Here is a 24,763-nt window from a genome sequence, read left to right as displayed (position 1 = left end):
CTTTCACATCCATGAGGTTGACTGATGTATAAAGCCTACAAGGCCAAGTGTGGGCAGGGATGTGGACCCCGGGAGCCCCCTGAAGCATGACTCCTCACTCTATTGAAAGAAAAGATGTACGTGGCCTCCAGCTCCGGGGCTAAATTTCTAGAGAAACCTCACCCACCAGCTCCGGGAGTCCCCGTGCATCATAGCAGAGCTGTTTGTAAAGCAAGCTTTGCAAACCTCGCACATAGCCATTCAGGGGAGAATGGATGAATACATTCTGATACATTCATATCATGGACGATTCCATCCCAGCAAAAATAACCAGACTAGAGGTAGAATTTGAAACATTTACCAGCACATTGCTGGATGAGCGCTATGCTCCCATATCCTGGGGCTTGTGGGGAGGAGGAGGGAGGGCCCTGACCCGAGTGGCCTCAGGGTAAGAACGAGGACCTCTGTGAGGACAGTCTAGGGAGGTGGGTTGGGGCTGAAATGAACAAGGGTTTTGGAACAGGCCCCAGTGCCCGAGAATGAAAGAGACTGTCTCCTAAGGAAATGAGCTCCCCGTCACTGGAGGTATGTGAGCAGGGGCTGGGCGGTTGCTCTGTGGAACCAAGCGCTGGATGCCAGTGGTGCAAGGGTGGGGTTGGGTAAACATGGCCTTGGTGATCTCTGCGCGCATGCCCAGAGGCCCCGCGGTTCTGTGATTCAGTGTGGTTAAAAGAGGACAGGACTGAATGAATAACCAAACTGTGACACATCCCCGCTGGTGACAGGGAACGGGCCCGGCTCAGGCAGCAACACGGGTGCGTCTCCATGAAAGAAGTCTTTTGCAAAGGTCCCATACTGTATGATTCCATTCCTGTGAAATTCTAGAAAATGCGAAGTAATGTAGAATGACAGAAAGCACATCAGAGCTTCTGTGGTGGGGGGAGGGGGGGAAGGAGCTTCCCACAGTGATGGAAATGTTCTGTGATGTTCTGTGCCTTGATTGTAGCGAAGGGTTCACGGGTGTATAGAGCTGTCAAAATGGATGGAATTGTACGCTTTGAAAGGATCCATTTATTGTAAGTAAACTGTATCTCAATGTAGACACTTAAAGAAAAAAAGGTAAGGCGGAGAAGGCTGGCAAGGAGGCGGGGGCTGCTGCATCATCGCCTTTGTCGCAGGGACTGGGCCTCAGTGTCCCTATCTGTGAAAGGAGGGAGAACCTATAAGGAGAACCTAAATTCATTTCCAGTGTAGTGGCCACAAGTGTGTCATCCTGGGCAAGTCAAGGAGCCTCTCTGTGCCTTGGTTTCCTCATCTGTAAAGTGGGGGAATAACAGAGCTCCATGTGCTCTGAGCCATGAATGTCACGCTGGAGGCACGCAGCCTCGGCTACCGTCCTTCTAGTCCTGCTTCCACCTGGATGCTGTCGTCTGGACTGCTCACTTCCCATCTTGTTCCTCTGCCAACCCTGGCCCGTCCACACAGCCTGCGGGCCGCCTGCAGATAGGGACATCCCAAGAGAGCGGTTTCAGGGCACCTGGGTCACTCAGGGCAGAGCACAATTTCTTTGGGACTAGCTTTCTAATCTGTTCTTGGTGTCCCCTGAAGTACCAAGCCCAGAGCCAGCTATTCAAGTGGTGGATTGTCGGATGCATGCAGAGTGAAGGAGGGAGTCTGATGGCCCTAAGTCAGGGAGGATTTTGCTTGGGTTGTCTCGGAGAAGTGGCCTTCTCAGCCTGGAGGGCCACCAGGGCCCTGTATGGTTGGGCAGGCTGTTCACTGCAAAAGGAAGCCCCGCCCTAGAGGGGCAAATGGGGGATAAAACCTAGTACATATAACTCTTTCCAAGTCATACCGTGTTTTCCCAAAGAGGTGCATTCTTTTTTTTTTTTTTAAGTGAACATTTTGTTCTGGAAGAATTTTAGCTTTACAGAAAAGTCACAAAGATAGTAAGAGAATTCACCTATATCCTTCACCCAGTTTCCCCTTACACCGACATCACTTACATAACCACAGTACACTTGTCAAAACTAAGAAATTAACATTGGGACAATACTGTCAACTCAATTTCAGTCTTGATTTGGATTTTACCACTTTCCCCACTCTTGTGCTTTTTCTGTTTCAGGATCCAATCCAGGATATCACATTGCATTTAGGTTTTGTCGTTGTTGTTTAGGTTAATGGGGGTTGCCCGAGGGGCTAGCAATGGTTGGGGAAAAGAAGGTGGGTACAGGGAAGCACCCAGAATAAAGTCCTTAGATGGTTTGTGAGGGAGGAAGCCCAGGGTGGGTCATGGGGGGGGGGGCACTGTCCTTCCTGACCTGGTCTGAGCACCATGAAATGTTTCCCGCTGTCTCAGCTCAGCTTCTGCAAAGGACAGAGGAAAGATATCAATGTTTGTTGGCTGGTTTTAATCATTGACTGGCCACGTATTGGAGCTGGCCACTGTTCCGGGGTTTCCTGGTTCGTCCTAAGTGACAGTCCAGGCTGGGTGACCAGTGGCTCTGTTTATTTCTTCCCTTGAGTGTGGGAAGCAGTGGCGATGAACAGTAAGAGTCAGGTGAACTTGGAGCCCATGAGGAGACCCCGTGCTGCTCCGATCCCGAGTCTACTCATGGCTAAGGGGGAAGCACTCACCCTCCCCGTGGGCTGCAGAACTCAGGCTTTGTCCCCCCAGCAGCTGAGGTGCCAGAACTTGGAGTCCCCTGGCCCCAGGTTTGATTTCAGGCCGGTGGTCCTAGTCAGTCAGCTGCCTTCTCAGACCCTCCATTTGCCCATTGTTAAAATGAGCCATGAAGCCTTGTTCCAGGGTGCCTGGTCCCCCAAAGTGACCTCGAGCGCAGGACCTGACTGCCTATCACTTCCCTTTTATTTCTCTTTCTCCCTCGGCTGGCCCTTGCCCCTCCCTGCCCCCCACTCCTCTGCATCTCCCATCCTTTCACACTCCGGCATCCCCAGGCTCACACCTGCTTGGGGGAGCCTCGTGTCTTGCTCCCGCGATCCCCTCACCTGGAGTGCCCTCTCTCTGGCCCCAGTTTCCGAGTGCTGGCTCAAGAGCTCACGGGCCCCAGCTCGCCCTCTATGTAGCTCTGAGGTCCCCTCCCTGGAGATCCCCCATGACCCCATCGCTTCTTGCCCTGTTTTACGGACACAGGTGGTGTCAGGTGGTATCTTCCCCAGGGATCAGCTGTACCTTCTGCACCCAGGACTCATAAGCACCTGATACTAGGCCTGGCATACAGTAGGCGTTCATTAAATGCTTAACACTTAGAATTGAGATGAATTGAGTTCCTGGAAGCCTGAAGTCTTTGGAGAACAGCTCTGGCCTTGCCCCTTGGGCAAGAAGTGAGGCCCCAGCCCGGAGGGTACCCAGGTCTCCTGCGGGTGCCCTGGCCCAGCACCTGAGGGGCCCCGAGCTGTTCTGCCAGACCGCATGCTCCGCCTTCTGCAAACGGCTGTTGGGGCAGCAGCTTGGGTAAGTTCCCCTTCCGCTTCCTCCTGCCTCCTGTCCTGCTGCTGCTGCTCGGCCGCTGGGGCGCCTTGCCAGGCTCTCCAAACCCCTGGAGCCCGCAGAAACCCTCTGCACCCTGAGCTGTCGCCAGCGCTGCCTCCCAGGCCCCGGACGCGATGCAGGCCATCAAGTGTGTGGTGGTGGGAGATGGGTAGGTACCTGGCCGGCTGCATGTCCGCACCTGGCTGAAGCTCTCTACTGGGCTATCCCTGAGACCCGCCCGCCCTGCAGATGTAGGCGTCCCAGGGAGGCAGCCGGGAGGAGTGGCTCCTTCCTTGTCCTGGGGCCCAGAGAGAGCCCCCGAGGGGGGCAGAGGACAGCTTCACCCTCTTGGCCCACTTCACTCCGGAAGCTGCTTGGGTGGAGGTGGGTGGAGGGCACAGTGCCTGGGGCCCCTCCCCTGCACCCTGAGAGCTGGAGCAGGTCTCTTACGGGACCTGTGTTCAACTCCGTGGATGCAGATGTGGGGGGTTGGACCAAGAATCTGGCCTTTGTCCTCAGGCTGACCTGGGCTCTAGTCACTGGCTTGTACCGCTGTGTGTCCTTGGGCAAGCCGCAGAGCCTCTCTGAGCCTCAGTTCATCCATCTGGGGCGAGGCCACGCCCCCAGGATTGATGGGGGGGTCACCTGACATATTTTGAGTGGCTGTCCCGTGCAGAGGGTGCTCAATAAATATTAACCTCCTCCCCCTCCTCCCTCCCTGCCTCTCCCCTGACCCCTCAGCCTGCCCAGCTGGGGAGGATGTGTGGGGGATGTGGGCGAGGAGCAGAAGGGGGAGGGGGCCATGAAGGGAAGGTGGAGGGAGGAAGGGATGGGAGGGTGATTGGGAGGGTCAGTGCGGGCTAGGTTGGGCTGAGGGGCCTTCTCAGCTGTGGGATCTCCATGACCTCGGGTTGTCACGTCCCCGTGGGCCTTTTTCTAACGAGGTTTAAGATGCTGACCCCTGGTACCAGCCAAGAGCCATGTCTCAGGGTCCTGCTTACAGGAGCATTCTGGGCTTTCCTGTGAGTCCAACCCGGCAAACGCCACCGTTTCTAGCTGGCCAGGCCTCCGTTCCAACTCTCCCATTCTACGGAGGGGCAGCCTGAGGCTTGGAGAGACTGAGATCTTTCCAGGCCTGGGTCACAGTGGCCCTGACATGACAGACCGACTTTGGCTCTGATGGATCTCGTGGGAGCGGGTCCATTTATCAGCCCAGCCCTCAGCTGATTCCGACGCACCCGCCTGCCCTTATCTGCCCGCCTGCCCAGCCCTGCTCACTTCCGCTTTGTATCTGATCTGGGGAGGGGAGGGCAGAAGCCAACGTTCCAGTCATTCAAAGTCACCTTGGTGGCAAGCTTTGGGGAGGGCAGTGGGGGGGTGGGGAGAAGGTGGCCGGCCTCCTCAGAACAGGAAGTGACAACACAGGAGTGGGGCTGGAAGGCCCAGGGCTGCCCCTTTGGCTGCTAGACCTCCCAGCGCACTACCCACGCCCCCTCCCAGCCCAGCAGACCCGCAGACCCAGGGAAGACAGCGCCGGTCATGGCTGCCACTAGCACTTTCTACATGCCGGGCACTGGACTCAGTCGCACCGCCTCTATTTGGTCTTCCCACCAACCTAATAGTAGGCCCATTTCACAGGTGGGAAAACTGAGGCTCGGAGAAGTTAAGTAATTTGCCCAAGGCCTCATGGGATGTGAGGCCGGATCTCTCTGACTTCAAAACTCTGTGCTCTTAACGGCGGCTCTCTCTGGTGAGGTGGGAGGGAAGAAGGAGGGAGGGGCAGGCTTTCCCTAATGTTGACTTGCTGCTTCGCTCTGCCAGACACCTGCTGGCTTCTTCTATGGGCTTCATCGGATTTACTACTCAGTACTCTCCTAGGAGGAGCTCCTCGTATCCCTATGTTCTAGGTGGGGAAACAGGCCTAGGGAGGTTAAGTGCCTTGCCCAAGGCTGCGCCACTGGGAGGTCGTGGCGTTGGCGTCTGAAGCCCAGGCGTGTGACGGCAGAGTCCCGTTCAGGCACCAGGGGCCCTGCGGCCTTGTCCAGTTTAGTGCGCTCCTGGGGAACCCCTGCTCTTAACCCTCTGTCCCACACATCGGTGTCACCTGGGAAAGCTTGTTAAAAATACAGACTCCCAGTTCTGTCCCGCTCCCGTGGACCAGAATCCCTGAGGTGGGACCCTGACGTCTGCCCTTTAACACACACCCCCGACGACTCTTCCGAGTCAGGTTTGGGACCGCTGCGATTGGCATTCTCGGGTGGGGAGACTGAGGCCCGGAGCGGTGGGCCTGGGTCTTCCCTGAGGGCTGGGCTAGGGGACCCAGAAACCTCCCTTTGTCTCGGGCGGGGCCCTTGACCACTGTCTTCTCGAACCTCTTGTCTTTCAGAGCCGTGGGCAAAACGTGCCTTCTTATCAGCTACACCACCAACGCTTTCCCAGGAGAGTACATCCCCACCGTGTGAGTCCTGCAGGGGGGTGGGGAGCGGGAGGATGGGGGGACACGCATCACCGGGCCCGCCCCCTCTACACGCACTTCCTGTGTGCGCGGCCCGCGTGGGCCTTTGGGGGTCTCTGCCTGACCACCCAGGTGTGAGGCAGCAACCAATGTTGAGATGGGCAGGGCAGTGAGGCCCCCAGAGCCGGAGAGACGGTGCAGGTGGGGTGGTGCCGGAGGGGCTGCCTCCCAGCTGGGACACAGGGCTGAAGGGAGGAGGGGAGCGGAGGGTGGGCTGGGTGGAAGAGGAGGAAGAGGCAGTCAAGGGCCTTGACCACGGAGCCGACAGCAGGACGGAGGCCAGTGGGCGGTCCTGCCCTCTTGTCCGGTGTGGAGGCAGGGCCGTCATTCGACGTCATGTAAGGGTTCGTGGGTGGCAGCCTTGGGAGGGAAGGGTATGTGGGGAAACCCCAGCCCTTGGGGGCCCCATCGCTCACAGGACAGCTTCCCCACCCCTAGCCCTGCATTCAAGGCTCCGTGCCGGCTTCTCCCAACCTTCCCTTCCAGCGTCACTGCCCTTACGTTGCCTCATGTTCTGTCTGCTGGTCCCCACCAAATGCTCCCTGGGCATTTCCACCTCAGGGCCTGGAGTGCCTTCCCTTCCCACGCGTCTAAGACCTCCAAGGCCAGCTCCAGGGCCCCTCCTCCCGGAGCCTGTGTCACCCAGCCCGAGGGACCTCTCACTGCCCAGAGTGACTGTATCTGATCTTTCCCGTGACTTGGAGTCTCTGGAGGGCAGGGGCCCCATGAGTTCCTTTGGGTCACCCCATCGGCTTAGCACGGGACCCGAGGCACGCTATGATCTACACGTTGTCTTACACGCGCTGGCTGTGTTTTGAGTTGACCTGAACTGAACTTCATGCACAGGCCCTAGAAGGATCCATCCGGGCTTCCACTCCATCTACAGAGAGCCCTCTGTGTGCTGGTCCTGCACGAAACGTCACACATGTGCCCTCACTTGATCCTCACGAGAGGTGGGCATTCTGCCCACAGGGGAAGCTGAGGCTCACGGCAACCAGGGGGCTGACCCCCAAGACCCTGACCGGCACCCTGGCCTGGGCCAGAGGAAGACAGGCAGCCAGGACGGGGCAAAGAAACCCGGGTAGGGAGCCCAGAAAACCGAGTTCTGCCCCAGCATGGTTCCCAGGTCCCCAGCCGGCCTGGTGTCAGTGCTCGTCCCTCCCTGCACCTGCTGTATTTGCCCGGTGGCCATCAGTCATCAAGCATTTATCAGGCATCTCCTAGTGCTGAGGGAGGCTGGCTCAAGGCCAGAGGTAAGACAGCTCCTGGGGAAGGTCATTGTCACCGCCGTGCCCTGGCTGCCTGCCGGCCCGCCTCTGCCTGTCCCAGCTGGGCGGGGGGCCCATTTGCTGAAGGACCGTAGACGAATCCCTTCCCCTCTCTGAGACTCAGTTTCCCTTTTTCTAAGGGCAAGGCTGGGCTGGGAAATCCCAGGCTCACTGCCAGGACGCCTCCCCTGGGCAGGGAGATGAGAGGCGTGTTCTCTGGTGCAAGATGGTGGGAGGAGCAGAGGCGAGGCCAGACCCAACTGTTCCCAACAGCTTGAAGAACCCTGGCCCCTGGTGGCCCCTGGTGGGCTCGGGACACCGGACGGCCTTGCAAGCCAGGCAGAATGAACCAGGCAAGGTCTGCTTTCCCAGGACTCTGGGGAGTTGGGTCAGACACTAGGGCCATCTTGAAGTTCTTAGCCTCTGCACAAAGGACCTTGCATTTTCCTTTTGCATTGGTCCCTGCAAAGGATGTGCTGGTCCTGCCTGTCACCCTCCTGTGTCATCCAGGACAGAGTTGCTCAGCTCTGGACAAGCCCTCCGAGGGGCTCCTGCTACAATGCCTGTCCCCTGTTACAGGGAGGGGGAGATAAGTCATGCTGAGCCCTTGACATTGGAAGGGGGGATGCTGCTGGGGGAGAGCGGAGTTGGAGAAAATGGGAGATCTCTGGCACAGAGATAAAGATGGGGAGAACTGCTGGGGCTCGGGGCCGGGAGGGTTTGCTGGGGCCATTGGATAAGCAGGCGAGCTGAGCTCAGCTCATTGCCAGGGGTGGGGAGTTAACAGCTCAGGGTCACACCCCCATTCCACAGATGGGGAGACTTAAGCACGCTCTGTGGGTGGTCTTATGCTGGGCATTGGGGATCCCAAAACGTGGCCTGCGCTCGCGTGTCTGTGACATAGGGGCTTTCCCTTATCTACCCCTCCCCCTTACAACCATTCTCAAAAGGAACCCCAGATGAGTTTTCAAAAGTGAAAATTAGATGCAGCCAGGCCCAGGCCTAAACCCCTCCCACGAGTCCCCTTCACGCTTGAAACGATCTCCTTTCCTGGCATGTGAAGCCCTGAATGGCACCTGCCCTCCAGCCTCATCTCCTACCACAGCCCCCCTCACCCCCTCACTCCAGACTCCTGGGCTTCCTTACGGATCCCAGACGCACCAGCCTCCTCCACGCCTCTGTCCTCCTCCTTCCCATCACTCAGTTCCCTGCTCAGGGAGCAGCTCCCTGACGCCCTGTCTCAAGTGGTCCCTCCCCCCACCCAGGCCCCACCACCCCAGCCCCCTGCTTGATGTTCTTCATGGCCCTTCCTAATCTGACTTGCTCTGCTGGCTCTGGGAGGACAGGGCCCTGCTCTGTAGTTCACAGCTATCAGACCAGCTTCTAGAAGAGAGCGGGCATCTCACTGGCTTTCTGCAGTGACTGGGTGCTCTGGCCTGCTCTGAGAAGGTGCCAGAACTCAGCTCCAGCAGACGGCTCGGCTGGTGGGAAGGAAGAACACATGGCTAATTTAGCTCCAATTGGCCAGTACTTGACTTTCACCTTCATTTCACCTCCTGGCCAGTCAAGCCTGGAATTCCATGCCCGTGAGGACACCCAGCCTCTTCTGCTGCGCGCTCGCTGCCCCTCCCCCATGCGCCTGCCGCCACCCGTGTGATTCCCTCACTGGGCTTGGCTGGCTCCAGCCTCCCCTGCTCAGCAAGCTGCTTCCGTCCCCTTGTGCCCTACCTGGGACACCCCCCTGCCTCCCTCCACCTCCCCCAGCCACATTCCTCTCTCACTGCCAGCTCTGTAAGCCTCCCCCTGGCCCCCCAGCTTCCCCTCTGACCCCCCTCCCAGGCTTCTCCACTCAGTGGCCAAGAGGAGCCTTTTCTAAATGCCAATATGATCATGTCACCCTCCTGCCTGGTGAAGCCCCTCAGCAGGGCCCCATTGCCCTGAGGACTGAGACCCGAGTCCCCACAGGGGCCCGTGCCCCACCCAACCTGGCCAATCCTTCCTGGTCAGCACGTCACCAGCCATGCATGCCCCCTGGCCTCTGGGTTCCTTGAATACACCTTCTTCCTTTCTGAGCGTGGGCTTGGGTGGGGATCAGGTGAGGCTGGGTGCTGAGCTCCCCCCCATCCCACCCCCCCACCCTGCCCCAATCCCCTGCTCCACTCCATTCCAGGGTCAGGGCTGGGCCCGTAGCCGTGGGAAAGCAGAAAGAGGCCACACGGACTCCGGGTGAAAACACTCCACCTGTGTCACCTCGGGCAGGTCACTCCTGGTTTCGGAGTCTGTGCCCTCATGTGTGTCATGGGGACAAGGGTGGCATCCGCTCCCTGGGCCCATTGAAGTGGTCTAAGTAGGAAGGGCCTGGAACAGTCATTGACTCCCCCGGGTGCTCAGCAAACGTGAGCTCTCTGCCTTTCTACAGCTCAGGGAAGCTCCATGCCCAGGCTCAAACCCCCGACTCTCCAGCCACGAAACAGCCCCCCTGTTTACCCTGGGGGATTTTCTGGACTGGGGAACAGGACTTAGTCCTGGGTCTGCCGCCAGCCGACTGTGAGATCTTGGGCAACTGCCTCCCTGTCTGTGGGCCTGTTTCCTCATCTGGAAAAAGGGGTGAGGGCTGGCCAGAGGGGTGAGTCTGAAGTAAGGGGGACCCCGGGAGGCGTGGATCCTTGCTGCACGCCTGCAGGAATCCCCCCTCTTCTTCTGGGGAGGGACCAGTGCGTATGTGCGAGGACGCTGAAAATGCGATCACTCAGCAGCTTAGCATCTCCCCGCGGGGTGGTTTGAATGTCCTCCGTCTCTTTGGATCCTCCTAATGGCCCCGAGAGAAAGGACTTTTTTCCCACATTGAAGAAAGTGAGGCTCAGAGAAGCTAGGTGACTCACCCAGGGTCACACAGCCAGGACGAGGCCTCACAAGGAACTCTGTTCCCTCCTAGCGCTGGGTGGCTGTCCCTGGGGAAATCAACCCCCCCCTCCAGAGCATTCGTCCACTTGCTCACTAACAGGTGGCACCGAAGGAGCAAGGCTTGAACCCCAGCTCCTATGCTTATGAGACGGTTGGCCTTGGAAAAGTTATTTGACATCTTGAGGTCTCAGTTTCCCCATCTGTCTGATGGCAGTAACTTGAGGTTCTTATGTCTTACGTGACCTGGGACTTCAAGACCTAACATAGAAAGGTCCCTAGCCTTCTGCCAGGCCCCAGATCTGGTGCTTGGTGCTTCTCTACAAGGCCCCAGGACCCTGCTCTTTCCCCATCGCCATGGCCCCTGAGACCCTGGGGATGGCTCTGAGAGGACACATGCCTTTGGCTCAAGGAATCTCGGGAGGCTTTTTGGCACCAGAATTTCAGGCCGGACATTAGAGAGGAGTGTCCCAACACCCTAAGTGTGTCCCGAAGGAATGTTTCTGACCGAAGCCAAGGACAACCCAGGTGCTTCATTTCCCATCATGCCCTGTGGTGTCTCCCTGGACAGTGCCTTCTTCCTGACGTCCCACGGCGGTGTGGGTGGTATCTAGAGTTGGTACACGGAGCACCTACTATGTGGCATACGCTGTGCTGGCCTCAGGGCGCAGCGAGGATCAGGCCAGGCACGCTGCCTGCTGTTTGTGCGAAGATTGCTGGCTTGGGGCCTGGACTGGCTGGGGGCCAGGAAAGGCTTCCTGGAGGAGGTGACCTTGAGATGGGGCTAGAGGTGGGTGAGTAAGAGTCAGCCGGGCACGGGGAAAGAGGAGCGAGGGAGGAAGAAGAGTGGGAAGTCAGAGGTGGAATGTCTGTAGGAGCTTCCAGGCCGTAGGGAGCGGGGCAGCTGCGGAACTGAGAGGTGACCGGAACTCTCCATGGATGGATAAGCATGGTGTGTTAAAAACGTCAGGCTACTCACTCTTGAGTATGCGTGTGTCTCTCAGATCAGGTGTCTTTGGAGTTATTCTGAAGCATTAGGGCTTCTTCTGCCTGTCACTGAGCAGCATTCTGTGAGGGCTTCCTGGAAGAGGTGGCATTCCAAGGCCTTCAGTTCAGTTTGCTTTAATTCTGATCCACTCACTGGGTGCCAGGCCTGAGACTGGAGACGAAGCAGGCATGGGCCCTGCCCTCTTGGAGCCCACGGCGCTTGGCCAGACAGAGACACACTAACCGCTTATTTAAGTCAAGATAAAGCAGTTGCCCGAGGGAGGGAGCAATGAGCTCTTTCCAGGTGCGGGACAGGGAAGGAGGTGGCCTGGAGGTTTCCCCACAGAAGAGGAACTGCCTGCAGGATTTTGAAGCATGACTAGGAGACAAGGGTGAAAAGGGGTAGAAGGGTATTCTAGAAAGAGGCACAGATGGCAGCAAAAAAGCCTGGAGAGTAGGTATGACTGTATGGTCAGGGTAAGTGGGACTATTTGAATGAAAAGAGGTAGGGAAGGGCCTTCTGGGCAGGAGCAAGTACAGGGAGGTGGGCAGTGTAGGCCTTGCCCAGGAAACAGCTTGGCTGGTGTATGAGGGGAAGAGAAGGAGGAGGAGCCTGAGGTCTCAGGGGACCAGGTCAGGGGCCGGAAAGCAGGGCCTGCACAGGTGGGCTCAGGGAGGAGTGACAAGGTGATGACCCCTAGCCCTCACGGGCAGGAGGTGAGGGAATCTGTGCAAGCATAGCTGGGGCACAGGGCAGTGAGTGCTGGTGTGGGCACTGGCCGCACGCACAATGGGTTTCTCAGTTTGGTCACTCACTGGCTGTGTGGTCTTGGGCAGGTCACCATACCTCTCTGATCTCAGTCTTCTTTCCTGCAGACTAAGAAACCAGCACTTTCCTCTCAGGGGTATGTGTAGTGAGAAATACTGTTGGGTTGAATTAGGAAAAAAAAACCCCAACAACCTGAAAGCTTGTTTGATTGCCCTGGCGGGAGATTTTGCTGTCGCTGTCAGTAACCACCCCCACCCCCCCAGCATCCCTTCGGCATGGGTCTTATCTGGGTATGCTGGTGGCATTTCTTGAAATTGTCCGTGACTGATGGCTTTTGGTGTGCACTTGGGGGTGGGCTGGAAGACCAGGGATTTGGCGCCCCAGGACATCCTTCTGCCAATGGAAGACAGAGATGCTGGATAGATACCCCAGGTCCTGCCCCCCAGGGGCGCCCCATCTCCAGCAGCCCCAGCAGTGACGGCTCACCGGTGTGCCCGGTAGCGCCCCTGGCACGCCCTTGTCTCTTCCCCCCTCCCCTCCTGAGGCTGCCAGTGGACCACCTCCTTGTCTCAGGATTTGCTTGGTGGGGGGAACCCACCTGAGATGGGGGTGACCGACCTCAGTCCAGCACAGGAAGTGGGGCAAGTTGATTCAGATCCAGCCTTAGAGGGAACGGCGTGCAGCCTCAACAAAATCACTTCTCAAAGGATAGGCAAGGGCAGAAAGGTGATTAGAGACAATGTTTCCCTCTTGATGCTTACCTGCATTTAAACAATGTTAATGTAATGAATCAGGAAGGAAAACAAAGAAAAGCCGAGGGCACAGTGCTGTGTGCCTGCCCGTGGCCGCGCCTCCCTGGGTCTGGCCTCCGCACAGAGCGATGCGAGGCTGGACCGGAGGGACTGACCCTTCGGTCTCGCCTCCCCCCTCCCCCCACAGGTTCGACAACTATTCGGCCAATGTGATGGTGGACAGCAAGCCGGTGAACCTGGGGCTGTGGGACACGGCGGGGCAGGAGGACTACGACCGCTTGCGGCCGCTCTCCTACCCACAGACGGTGAGCTGCCCTGGGCTCAGCCTGCTCCTGCTGGGGTCCATGCCCTGGGGAACCCTGCCCATCTCAGTAATGCCCTCCTGGGTGGAGCCGGGGCCTCCTCCCTGCACTCCTCCCTGCCTTCCTTCAGTCCCCCTGCTCTCACTGTGCCCATCTCCGCAACCCCTCTGCCTCATGGGCTCTGGCACCCCTTGGCTTCCCATGGGTAGGTCAGACAGACCCTGGATGGGGCCCCGATAGGGAGCCCAGGACGCTGAGTCCCAGGGGTGCTAAGGAGGGGAGGAGAGATGGGAGGCAAGCCTGCAGCTGTGGCCGCTAGGCCCTGGCATCCGTGGTTCTCCCTCGAGGCTGGCAAGGAAAGGGCTGGGGACCAGATGATAGGTAGTGAGTGCCTGGTGAGGAGTACGGGTTCTGGCGGCAAGCCCTTGACCTCACCTTCCCCATCTGGAGAATGGGGTGGTAGCGGCACTGACTACAGAGGGTTGTGTGAGGATTCACCACTTAGGACGGGCCTTTCGGAAGGGTTGGATGAACAGCTCAGGGGCTGCCCAGGTGGGATGGCTAGAGGCCTCCTCTCATGGGTGACCGTTGCCTGCTCTGTCCCCAGGACGTCTTCCTCATCTGCTTCTCCCTTGTCAGCCCTGCGTCCTATGAGAATGTCCGTGCCAAGGTGAGCAGCACCGAGTGGGGCCTTGGGAGCTTGGGGCAGGTGACCCTGGGGGAGGGAGGGGCCGCAGGGGGCATGGCAGAAAGCGTCCCCAGTGCCAACTTGGGCTGGTGGGGGGGGGGACTCTGGAGGAGAGACCCAGAGGGGGGTCAGAGGGGGCTGGGGTGGTTAGCTTTACTCCCCACCCTCCCTAACCTTGTCCCCTCTCTCTTCCCCGCACAACCTCTGCCTGCCTTTTATCTCTCTTGAAATCTTGCTTCTTCTTTTCCTGCACACACGCCCCCTCCTGTACCACCTCACGCCTCTTCTCACCCCCTCGCGCCCCCTCTTCTCTTCTCATACTTGGTGCCCCCCTTCTCCCCACGCCTGTGCCCCCTCCGGCCCCCGCCTGCCGGCCCAGTGGTTCCCCGAGGTGCGGCACCACTGCCCCAGCACACCCATCATCCTGGTGGGCACCAAGCTGGATCTGCGGGACGACAAGGACACCATCGAGAGGCTGAAGGAGAAGAAGCTGGCGCCCATTACCTACCCGCAGGGCCTGGCACTGGCCAAGGAGATCGGTACGGGGCTTGGGCTCAGAGAGGGCAGCTGCCTGCAGGAGGAGCCCGACTCGGCGTCGTGGGGGATTCAAGGGGCTCCCGGGCCAGGCTGTGCCGTCGTGCTGGCTGTGCGACCCTGCCTGCGTCTCTGTGCCTGGGTTTCCTCAGCAGCAGGACATGGCAAGAGCCGTCGTTCCTAGTGGATGGGGGATCAAATGAATTCACGGCCATGAAGCAAGCCAGCTGAGCACGGCACACCGGCTGCTCGGGCTAGTCAGTAGTGGTAGTAGTATGTATTCTCCATAAGTAGACACTGACACGAGTGCACTGGAGCCGACAGAAGCAGGGGCAGAGTGACATGTGCTGTGATTGCTCGGAGGACGAGCAGCCAAGTCAAGCTTGGGTTTCCCGGGAAGGCTTCCTGGAGGAGGTGCTTCTGCTTTAGCTTTGAAGGGTGATTTCCCTGCTTCCTCCTTCTCACCACCCTTTCCCCAGCCCCCCTCCTCAGCCCCACTGCTCTTTGCCTCCTGATCCCCGGGCCAGAGAAGTAAAGTGACTTCTCAAGGCCACACAGCTAGGAGGTGGCAGAACTGGGATTGGAATGCAACACAGCAAATTGCCGGCTTGGGGGCCTTCTTGTGGGGGCTCAGGGTCTGGCCTCTCCCACGGCTTCTGGGCCTGCTGTCCCAGGTCAAGTCCTGACCTGCCTGCAGCTTGGGGTTGGGACACTTGCCCAAGAGCCTGGCATCCCCAGCTGGGTTTGACCACCATAAGCAGTGACCCAGCGTCACCAGCAGTGACCTCTGCCTCACCACAGGGTCCTGCGGACCCAGGATTTGGCCCCTGAGTAGGTAGGGCCTCCCCACCCCAGCCCTGCCTCAGCCCCACCGCTCTNNNNTCCGCCGGAAGTGGGAGGGCTCTGGGGACTCACATCTCTACAGGAAGAGAAACCGCAGCTCCCACCTCCCCCTTCCTGTGACTAGGCCAGTGACATGGCCATCTTCCTCAGGGGGCCTTGGGCTGCCTCTTAAGCCTCAGGTCCCGAGCCCCATCCTGGGGTCTTTGGCTCCTCGGCCTGCTGCCTTTCCTCACAAACATGGCGGTGGTACCCTTGCCTTCTCTTCTTCTCTGACCGGCCCATCCCCCAACGCCTTCTCTCCAGGGCTGACTCTCTAGCCAGCATGCGACCCGTCCCCTTCTAAAGCATGTGCTTTGGGAAAAGGAGAAGGGGGCTGGAGGCCCGGATGCTGGTCCTGGCTCCAGCACCAACGGTGTGTGTGACCTCAGGAAAGTGACTCCCCTCTCTGGGCCTCAGTCTCTCCATCTGCGCAAGCTGGCCTGCGCGATCCCCAAAGGTCCTTTCTCCTCTGTAAGGAGGTGGCTCGGGGTCCTGCCTTGGTCTCTAGCTGATCCCTCCTGGAGCTGATCCCAAGGGGAGGTGGGGCAGGATCACTGACTTTGAACTTGACTTGTACCGGCCTAAGCCGAAGCAGAGGCCCGGGGAGCCTACGGGTCTGATGAGGAGAACGACAGCTGCCTCTGCTCGAGCCCGGGGTGGTGAGTTGTGGAACCAGTCGAGGCCCCAGCCTATAATCACTATAATCACAGCTGGGTGACTGAGACTGAGCACTTCCTGGGCGCTGGGCCATGGGTCTTCCTACTTTTTTCTCATAACAACTATGAAGGAGGGTCTCTCATTGCCCCCACTTTATAGAAGAGGAACGTGGAGCTCAGGGAGAAGTCACTGGTTTAAGGCCACGCAGCCAGGCTGGGGCAGAGCCCAGCTTCAAAGCCAGGCTGCCTGGCTCCATCAGTCATGGTGATCAGGGCACCTGCTGGCCTGCCCCCATGTCCTCTGCAGCTCTCCTCCCCACCTGCCTCGGCTTGACAAGCTGTCCCAGGTCACCATGTCCTAGACAGATGCGAGGCTCAGGCACAAAGAGGCGGACTGGCCAGAGTCCTCGGGTGGTCAGAGGCAGAGCTGAAGAGAGCCCTGCACCCCCCGCCTTCACACCCGTCAGGACCTTTGCTGTGGGCGCCACTGGGCCAAGAAGAGCAAGAGGGTGGCAGGTTCCAGGGAGGGGGTGGTCGGTGGGTGCAGAAGAAGTGGACACTGGCGGTGGTCCCTTTCTGGGAGACAGTGGCCAGATGCCCAGCGTCACCTTCTAGGCACAGAATGTGATAAGGGGATGAGGCTCCCAGACTGAACCCACCAGCCAGGCCCTGGGACCTGTGCCCATGCTCCTGGGTGGGAGTATGTTCCCAAGTAGAGGGGAGACATCCAGCGCGTGACCTCGTGCAAGTCACCTCAGCTTCCTTGTCCCTGCCCCACCTTTTCTTTCTTCCCAACCCCAGGTCATCTGTGGGCTTCCTCCTTCCAGGGGCTGCCCCTTCCGGAGGTCCTGGCTCCCCTCTCCCCAGCTGTGTGTCTCTGGGACCCAGGCTTCCCCTCTCTTGGCCTGTTCCTCATCTGTAAGTGGGGAATCACAGTATTTGTTCACATGGTTTTTTGGAAGCACCCAGCTCAGTGCTTAGCAGGGAGCAGGTGGCCATCAGAGTCGGTCTGCCTCCTTCCCCCCAGAACAGCAGACTCCAGTGTGGGCAGAGTTCCCCTTCCTGCCCCTCTCTTTCCTCTTGCTCCTGGAATCAGCCCCCAGCCCTCTCAAAGAAGGGATTTTATGGTCCCTTACTTCAGAGAAACTGTTGTAGTGGTCATGGGAACTCACACAGGTTCCTTTCAGAAGGTCATGGAATGCTGCCCCTAGGAGTGGGAGCTCAGCCTGCCTTTCTGGCTGTCTGGGCCCCACCCAGGCTCCTGCCCTGCGCTGTCACATGGGAGAAGGCCAGTCCCCTCGGGGGGGAGGGAGTGTGCTGTCATCCTGTTCCCTCACTGACAGCCCCCAGCCACCCCTAGGGGGAGGAGAAACATCCAGCCTGAGACTTTGGACAGATGACTCCCCACCTGTGGGCCTTGGTGTCCTGTCTGTAAAATGACACGATGCTAAGGAATGGTCAGGTGACATTTGCAAGGTCCTGGAGCCTGAGCCCGAAGCGCCTCGGGCCTCCTGGGGGAAGCATGGAGGTAGGTAGCGCCTGTTTTCTAGAAGAAACTGAGGCATGGAGAGATTCAGTCACTGTAGCTGGAACCCCTTTTTTCCCCAGGGATGTATCCAAATTCCTGCCTGCCTTCCACAAATTAAGGGCCGCTGTGTCTAAGGAACCTACAGACCTGCCCTTGTGGGTCTTCGCGTCTCCTTTCGAGTTCAAGCTCCCTATTCCAGACACGAGGAAGCAGAGGCGCAGGGCTGTGGTCACCCGACCCCACGGCCTGGCACAGTGTGTGGCTTGGGAGAGGTTTCTGCCCAGGGCCGTCCCCTGACCTTGGCTCCTGCCCTCTTACCTCTCCCCAACCCCCAGACTCGGTAAAATACCTGGAGTGCTCGGCCCTCACCCAGCGAGGCCTGAAGACCGTCTTTGATGAGGCGATCCGGGCCGTCCTGTGCCCCCAGCCCACGCGGCCACAGAAGCGTCCCTGCAGCATCCTGTAGGGTAAGAGCGCCTCCTGCCCCGGCCCCAGGACGGCCTGCCACCCACACACTGCGGGCTCCGGCTGGGAGGGGGCATCCAGCCCCAGCTCCGTGGCCTTCCGTTTTGTGGGGAACAGCATTTAGGCCAAGACAGAAGGGGGAGTATCAAAGTGGCCTCAGTTTCCCTATTTGCCTAAGCCAGTCTGACTCAGTGGAGCCCGGGTCCCAGAAGGAAGGGGCAGGGTGTCAGGAAGTGCCAGAGCCACGGCAGGGGTGTCACTAGGCTTCTACTTTGCCAGCCCTGCAAGAGGGACAAGGGGTGGAAAGAAGGAGACCCAACAGCCCCCGATAAGAGTGGAGGCAGGGCAGGTGCAGCTGAGACTCCTGGGGCGGGGGAGGGACCCGTGTGGGTCGGAGGCAGCCTGGAGCAGTGGGACAAGAAGGATGGAGAGGCCTCGGTGTGGTGGCTAGCAGGGGGGGCTGGTGGGAGGGCCAACCCGGAGAAAAAGATGGCAGGTGGCAATGAGCCTTGAGTGGGGAAAGCAGGCGATTCTGCTTGTCCCCAGGTTCTTACCTCCTGCGTGTCTCCCTTCCAGGTTGCGGCGCCCAGCCCTCCCAGCCAGACGGCTGTGACCTCCAGGGCCCTCACCCAAAGCCCAGAGGCACCCCGGCTGGCCCTGCTGTCCCCTCCCTGTGGTGTCTCTTAGCAGATGGCTGCAGAGCTTGGTTGCTCGTCTTCTCCGGGCTGGAGGCCCCTGGGGCTGGAAGGCTGTGAATTTGCAGGCTCTGCTCCCGATCCCTTCATTCTCCCGCCTTCTCAGGGGCCAGAAGTGCGCCACCCCTGCATTAGTGTGGTCAATGCCAGCTGCAGCATGTGGCAACATCGACCCCTTTACCCCAGTCCCACCCGATGTCTGAATCCCCTCTGGAAATTCCAGGCCGGATGGTTGCCAGCCACCACTTGCATACCTTCAGGGATGGGGCTCTCACTCCCTCCTGAGGCAGGCTACTCCAATACTGATGGTCTTGCTTGTCTGAAAGTTCTCCTTCTACTGAGCTAAAACGAGTGTCTCCGACGTTTGCTCCTGTGGCCTTAGTTCTCCTTTTTGGGACAACACACACACACAAAATCAAATTCTCTGCATGTCGGTGGGTACCTGCAACAGCCAGTCAAAACCCTGGGTCCAGCGGTCTCCTGCCATCGTCTCTCAAGACTTTCTACGCCACTCACAGGACCGTGAGCTACATTTGCCTGTAGAAGTCTTGAAACTTTCAGACCCTGCCAGTCAGGACTTTTGCTACTGCAAATGGAAAACCTAATTCAACCTGCTTAAGCAGAAAATAAATCTATTGATCCAAATTTGGAAATATCATGACTTCAGGTGCAGTTTGATCAAGGGGACTCAAAACATGTCATCAGGGATTGTTTCCCTATACCTCTTTGCCCTGACTTTTGCTGTCTGGTTCATTCTCTGGTAGGTGACTCTCAGAGCGTCCTTCCAGGTTCAAGGTTAGGGGGAAAAAAAAGCAAGCTTCTGCCCCAAGCAAAGTTTTAATTAAGGTTTGCTCTGATTGGACCAGCCCAGGTCTTAGACCCCCACTTCAACCAATCATATTTGTCGGGGAGGGGGTTGTGGCGCTCTGATTGGTCAGGCCTGGACCACTTGCCGTGCTAGAGCAAGGAGAGGAGTCAATGGCGGATAAACCTTGCGTTCTGGGATGGAGGGGTTGGTTCCCAAATGAAGACAGAGATCTTGCTGGAATTTGGGTCTGTGGGTGTCAGGCAGACAGAACTCCCCAACCTCCACTATTGGAGCTCACGGGAAGCGTCCCAAGAGTGTAAGGAAGCAATGCCCCTCCCGGCAGGCAATAAGCAAAGGCAGCGTTTCTTTAGGAGAGAAGGTGGGGCTGTTGTGAGGAGTTAAGTTCATCCGTCAAGTCCAACCGCGCCTGGTGTGGAGCCGGTCCCACCGTAGTGTTTGCTACTTTACAAGGGCCGGCCTTCCCGTTCCTGTGGATGGTTACGCTTCTCTATTCCAACTTCATCCACGCATTCCATGCATACGTGTCGAGCACCTTCTCGCTCTGCTCTAGGTGTGGGGTCCAGCGCTGCGCACGAGTTCCTGCCCTCGTGGGCTGACCCTCTGGAAAGGCTACAAGGAAGGAATAAAAAGAGCGATCTAAGACCCCACCCTTGATGGCACAGAAGTCCCCCGATTCCCCGCCAGTGCGATGCTTTGGGTTTCTATCTTCTGCTCCCCCAGCGCTGCCCTCCTACGTCCTGAGGTTCTGGGGCAGGGCCCTCCAGCTCCCTGGCCTCCCAGGATCCCCACCCTCTTGAAAGGGGCTGGGTTGGGGGGGAAACCCCGTGGCGCTTCTCGGTTTCAGCTCAGACAAGGCCTTTTATGTTTTTAAGGTTACTTCTCCTTGGAAACCAACCACCCCCGTGAAAAACCCACACACGCATGACGCAAACACAGACCCCCACACCGCATACGTTTGTTGTTTAGAAGCCCTGGGGCGCCCCCTCTAGTCGGCCAGAGTCTGAGGAGAGCCTCTTGGGTTCCCTGCTCTTCTGGGGCCTCCAGATAAATCTGGGACCCCTTCTGTTGGCCCCCGGGGCCCAGTCACACTCGCTTCCCTCTCTCTTCCCCTCCACCCTGAGACTGAACTCTCATTTCCTCAAAGCTGCTTTGACACCTCTTTCATCCAAGCCCTTCCACACCCTGGTGTGGTCCTCTTTCCTCGAATTATTTCCTCTGCTCCTCCAACTTCCCTGCATGCCCAGGGCGGGCGCGGGAGAGGGGGACGGGGAGCCTCTGCCGCACACCTCTTCCCCTGAGCCCACCCCAGTGGGCACGGTCCTCGCTTTATGCCAATCACAAGGTCAGTAAATAAATTCTCTTGCTACTGTGTGTTCTCACCTAGCACAAATTATCTCACTTAATCCCTAGGGGCCTTCCAGTGTAGGTTTTAGCAGCTGGGTTTTACAGAGGCACAGGAGGGCGCGGGAGTGGGAACTAGAGCTCAACTCACGGAGGCAGACACTCTCCTTTCCCACCTTCTCCCACTACCCCTACCCTTCTAGCTAACAGATACCTAGTTTCACACAGAGCAGCAAGGTGTCCAGCCCTAGACCAAAAACACTTGTTTTCCCAGCCTGCTTTGCAGCTGGGGTCTCAAGGGTGCAGGGCACTGGCTAAAAAGACAAGTGTAAGCCAGCTGGAGAGGTGGCTTCTGTGACAGTGTTTGTTTTCTTCCACAAAAAAATGGACACTGCCCTTTGTCCCATCCCCTTCCCTGATGAATGCTGATGAGATGTCTGGAGCCGCAGCAGCCATATTGCACACTTGAAACCACAAGCATGAAGATCCAAGCTAACATGCTCAGAACGGAGGAGCAGAAAAATCACAAGAGCCTGGATCCTTGACGACTTTGGTTGGCACCTGAGCCAACGCCAGCGGCTGCCTTGTTATGGGAACAAAAGGAAAATGAAACCACCGATTGTGTGCACCATGGCTGGTCAGGGCTCTGTTACCGTTAGCTGACAGCATTTGTAACTGAGGTCTTAGGTTTCTTAGCCCCGTGCTCTTTGCGTCCAGCGGTCACTGGACACGGGGTGAGTCACTTGTTTTGTTCTTCGAAGTGGCTGAGCACCAGAGGCCCTTTAGCTAGGAAAGAGAAACCTCAAGGGCAGTAGGTGAGGAGCTGGTTTTGAAACAGGAAGAACTGTTGGTTGCAGGCAGAAGCTGACAACATGGTGATGCTTCACGCTGACAGCAACCACCCCCCAGACACCCACCTTGTAGCGCCAGACCTGGGCTAGGCCGCAGGGCATCAGACTGGGCGCCTTGCAATGACAGCATTGCCTGGCGGGCAAGGAAAGCACCTGCCAGATGAATTACTTCATTTGGGGTTTTCGGTCTCAGAGCCTGGCTGCTCTTTGTTCCTTCCTCCAAAGCAGAGGCCTGGGGGTCCCCACGGCTCCTCCTGTTCCCCCCGCCCAGTATCCATGGGTCACCAAACCTGGAAAATCTGGCCTCTCATTGTATGTGAGACCCACCCCTTTATCTGGCCCCACTGCCACTCCCTGCTCCAGGCTTTGCCTCTCTGTCTTGCATGGTAGCCGTGACCACCTGGCTGGCCTCCCTCCATCCACTGGTCCCACCGGGCAGCTCAGGGGCTCCTCCTCATTGACAAACAGCTGTGCCACTCAAATGCCACGATGTACATCTCTTGCCTTAACAGATGCCTGTGCCACCATGGATTCATTCGATCACCTACTCATTTAGCGAATTGTTCTTGGCACTGTGCATCAAACATGGGGTTTGAGGGCGAGTCAAGTGTGGGCCTGCTCCTAGGAGCTCTCAGCCCTGGGGGGAGGGGGCAGCGGAGCCAGCCGAGAGCCCCGAGAAATGGCTGCTCTGCTTGGATGGCTCACTGCAACCCTAGCATGTCTCTGGCACCTCGTAGATGCTGGATAAGTGTGTGTCGTTTATGTAAATGAATAAGCAGATGGAAGAATAGACTTTAATGGGGAGAGAGACCCAGGCTTCCCAGCGACCCAGCTGAGCCCAGCCTTCCGGCCTTCCCTGCCAAGGCACCTGTCATGCGCGTCGGAAGTCTTGGATGTGCCAGCCCCGTCGAGTCCCCGGATGACTGCGGCCCCAGCCAAAATCATGTGCGGCCGAAGAGCATCCAACCAAGCTCAGCCAACTCGTAAAATCATGAGAAACAATACCACGGTGTACTGAAACAGTGACTTTCCTGGGGCTGAGATTCCTGTTATCTCTTCCTTGCATCTTTTCCCTCTCCTCCCTACCCTCTTAACTCCCCTCCCCCCCGCCAACAAAGAATAGTCACCTCTGGGGACGTCTGACTCCATCCAGGTCTCATGAGATGTAAGAGGCAAGACAGGGTAGGCTCTGGGGAGGGAGACAGGGATGTAGGATGGTTCTAGAAGACTTCTGAAGGCTCTAAGGTAGGTGAAATGATGAGCAGTCATCCATGTAATTTGAAGTTCAGCTCAATTCAGTTCCCATGTACTAACCCCGGGCTCCATGCCAAGCTGTGTGGGAGCTGGAGGTGCAGAGACAGTGAGATCCAGCACTCAGCTCCCTGGAGGCTCAGGGGCTAATGAGACAGACAGATGAGCAAATCGACACCTGCCATGCGGTTGATCCACGTACCATGGAGGTGTGTACAATAGAGCGAAGAAGAGATTCTGGCCTCAGGGTGCCAGGGTATAGATGTTTCTGCCCCCTCCCCCTTGCTGAAAAGCAGCCACGACAATAAGGAGAACACGAAACAGAAACACAAACTCTCATCTTCAAAGAAACCAGGAGACACCTGTGACCCCAAACCACAGCATACAAGTCTGGAGAGCAGATGGAGGGGTGGTAAATGATTTAACAGAGCCCAGGGAAGGCACAGCTAAGTGCCTGCTGTTCTGCGGTGGGGTGGGGTGGGGGGTTTGGAGGTGGGAGAGCTGCAAACCAACTGACCTTGCAGAACCCCTGGGAGGCTCCAAAGTAGGGGATCCAGACACCACAGATGGCAAGGCAGGAGGCTGAAAACCGGCGGGTCATTTGGAAGTTTGTTTAAGGGGCAATCAGACCTCCAGGTCCTCCCCTCGCTGCACTATGCAGCCGGGCAACCATCCCTCCCCAGCCTGGGCAGGAAAATCCTACCAGAGATTTCTGGACCCAAGGACGCCAGCTACAAGGCAGGTGGGGGTGAGGCCCCAGTCTGATTATTTGGGACGTAGTAGGTCTGATTATGCTCGGCAGGTTATCACTGCCCCCACACCCAGCTCCAGGGGTGGAGCTACTTCCCCATTCCGCTGATGCTAGCTTTGGCCTTTGTGCCGGTGGGATGTTAGCATATGCGTCATAAGGTGAGCCTAGATGGGCCCGCAGCCTTGGGCATGTTCTCTTGCGCTGATGAAAGAACTTGTCCTGGTAAGGCCACTGGTTCCAAGAACTGACCTAAAGCTCAAAGCAGATTGGCCTAACTTAGCCCAGCCTAGATCAACCCATTCCAGCTGACCTGAAGTACAAGAAACCGTTGTTGGTGTGCAGCACGGAGGGCTGTGTGGTTGTTTGTTACACAACAATAGCTGACTGATGCAGGGGGATTCAGTGAAAGTCTGAATACTCAACAGGGTGACCCTAGCCCCCGTCCCTGGCTGAGTTCAGAAATGCTAGTGCCCAGGCATACACTTATCCCAGACAGGAATCTGCGGACAGGATCTGACCACCCCAGAGAAAAGTCTTGCAGAGGCTGACATCCGGTAATATCTAGGTATCCTTGACAAAAGATCCAGCTGTCCCTCCAGAGACGTTCAGTATCGCGCAGGCTCTGCCTTTCTCCATGGAGCTGCCAGTCTGAAAAATGAAGAGGTAACGAAAGATGAATGGACAATCGAGGAAAGTTCTGCCATGAAGGAGACTCAATCAGACAAGCAGAGAAAAAGGAACTAGCAAGAAATAGAGACCAGGCAGTGAGCAGATGAAAACTTAAAAGAAACCATCACTGCTATCCTTGGGGAGGAAGGAAACGTATTACACCCACGAATAAATACAGAAGACCATAATGAGGGAACAATCAGAAAACAGAGAAGAACTCTTAGAAATTAGAAATGTGTTTATTAGATTTCTTTTTTAATGAGAAGGTTTGGAAGATAAAAGATTGATCAACAACAACAGCAGCAGCAGCTCCTAGAAGGGAGAATAAGATGGTAAAGGTAAACAACAAGAAAATTGCAGGGTTAATCCAGGAGGCCGATAGTTGAGTAAGAGGAGTTCCAAAAGAAAGTAATAGAAAAACCTTGTCCAGGGATGTCTGGGTGGCTCAGTCGGCTGAGCGTCTGACTTTTTTTTTTTTTTTAAGATTTTATTTATTTATTTGACAGAGATAGAGACAGCCAGCGAGAGAGGGAACACAAGCAGGGGGAGTGGGAGGGGAAGAAGCAGGCTCATAGCGGAGGAGCCTGATGTGGGGCTCGATCCCAGAATGCCGGGATCACACCCTGAGCCGAAGGCAGACGCTTAACCGCTGTGCCA

General features: G+C 57.5%; 1 protein-coding gene and 2 long non-coding RNA genes across 4 annotated transcripts; 1 reads left to right on the top strand and 2 right to left on the bottom strand.

Moving 5' to 3' along the window:
- Nucleotides 1-1,083: 1,083 nt before the first annotated feature.
- Nucleotides 1,084-4,194, bottom strand: LOC103676408. The gene is made up of 3 exons (XR_572100.2): nucleotides 3,650-4,194; nucleotides 2,301-2,346; nucleotides 1,084-1,476 (listed from the first exon to the last, which is right to left on the bottom strand). It is a non-coding gene; the product is annotated as an uncharacterized LOC103676408 (long non-coding RNA).
- On the top strand, nucleotides 3,460-19,059 carry RAC2 (Rac family small GTPase 2). Of its 2 annotated transcripts, none has more exons than XM_040637494.1 (7): nucleotides 3,460-3,641; nucleotides 5,859-5,930; nucleotides 12,852-12,969; nucleotides 13,574-13,636; nucleotides 14,034-14,193; nucleotides 15,858-15,861; nucleotides 17,590-17,721. In XM_040637494.1, the coding sequence occupies exons 1-7, from the start codon at nucleotides 3,607-3,609 to the stop codon at nucleotides 17,648-17,650; spliced, it is 513 nt and encodes a 170-aa protein (XP_040493428.1). In that variant the 5' UTR covers nucleotides 3,460-3,606; the 3' UTR covers nucleotides 17,651-17,721. The 2 variants fall into 2 exon arrangements, with proteins under 2 accessions (XP_040493428.1, XP_008703802.1); XM_008705580.2 differs by lacking the exon at nucleotides 15,858-15,861 and adding an exon at nucleotides 18,296-19,059 and having other exon boundaries at nucleotides 3,465-3,641.
- Nucleotides 19,060-19,235: 176 nt separating this feature from the next.
- LOC103676406 lies at nucleotides 19,236-23,155 on the bottom strand. The gene is made up of 2 exons (XR_572099.2): nucleotides 22,563-23,155; nucleotides 19,236-19,852 (listed from the first exon to the last, which is right to left on the bottom strand). It is a non-coding gene; the product is annotated as an uncharacterized LOC103676406 (long non-coding RNA).
- Nucleotides 23,156-24,763: the final 1,608 nt, after the last annotated feature.

The sequence above is a fragment of the Ursus maritimus genome, unplaced genomic scaffold (genome assembly GCF_017311325.1).
Source record: "Ursus maritimus isolate PB19 unplaced genomic scaffold, ASM1731132v1 scaffold_21, whole genome shotgun sequence".
Lineage (NCBI taxonomy): Eukaryota > Metazoa > Chordata > Mammalia > Carnivora > Ursidae > Ursus > Ursus maritimus.
The sequence above is the reverse complement of the archived record's forward strand: the minus strand, read 5'-3'. Positions and strand labels throughout refer to the sequence as shown.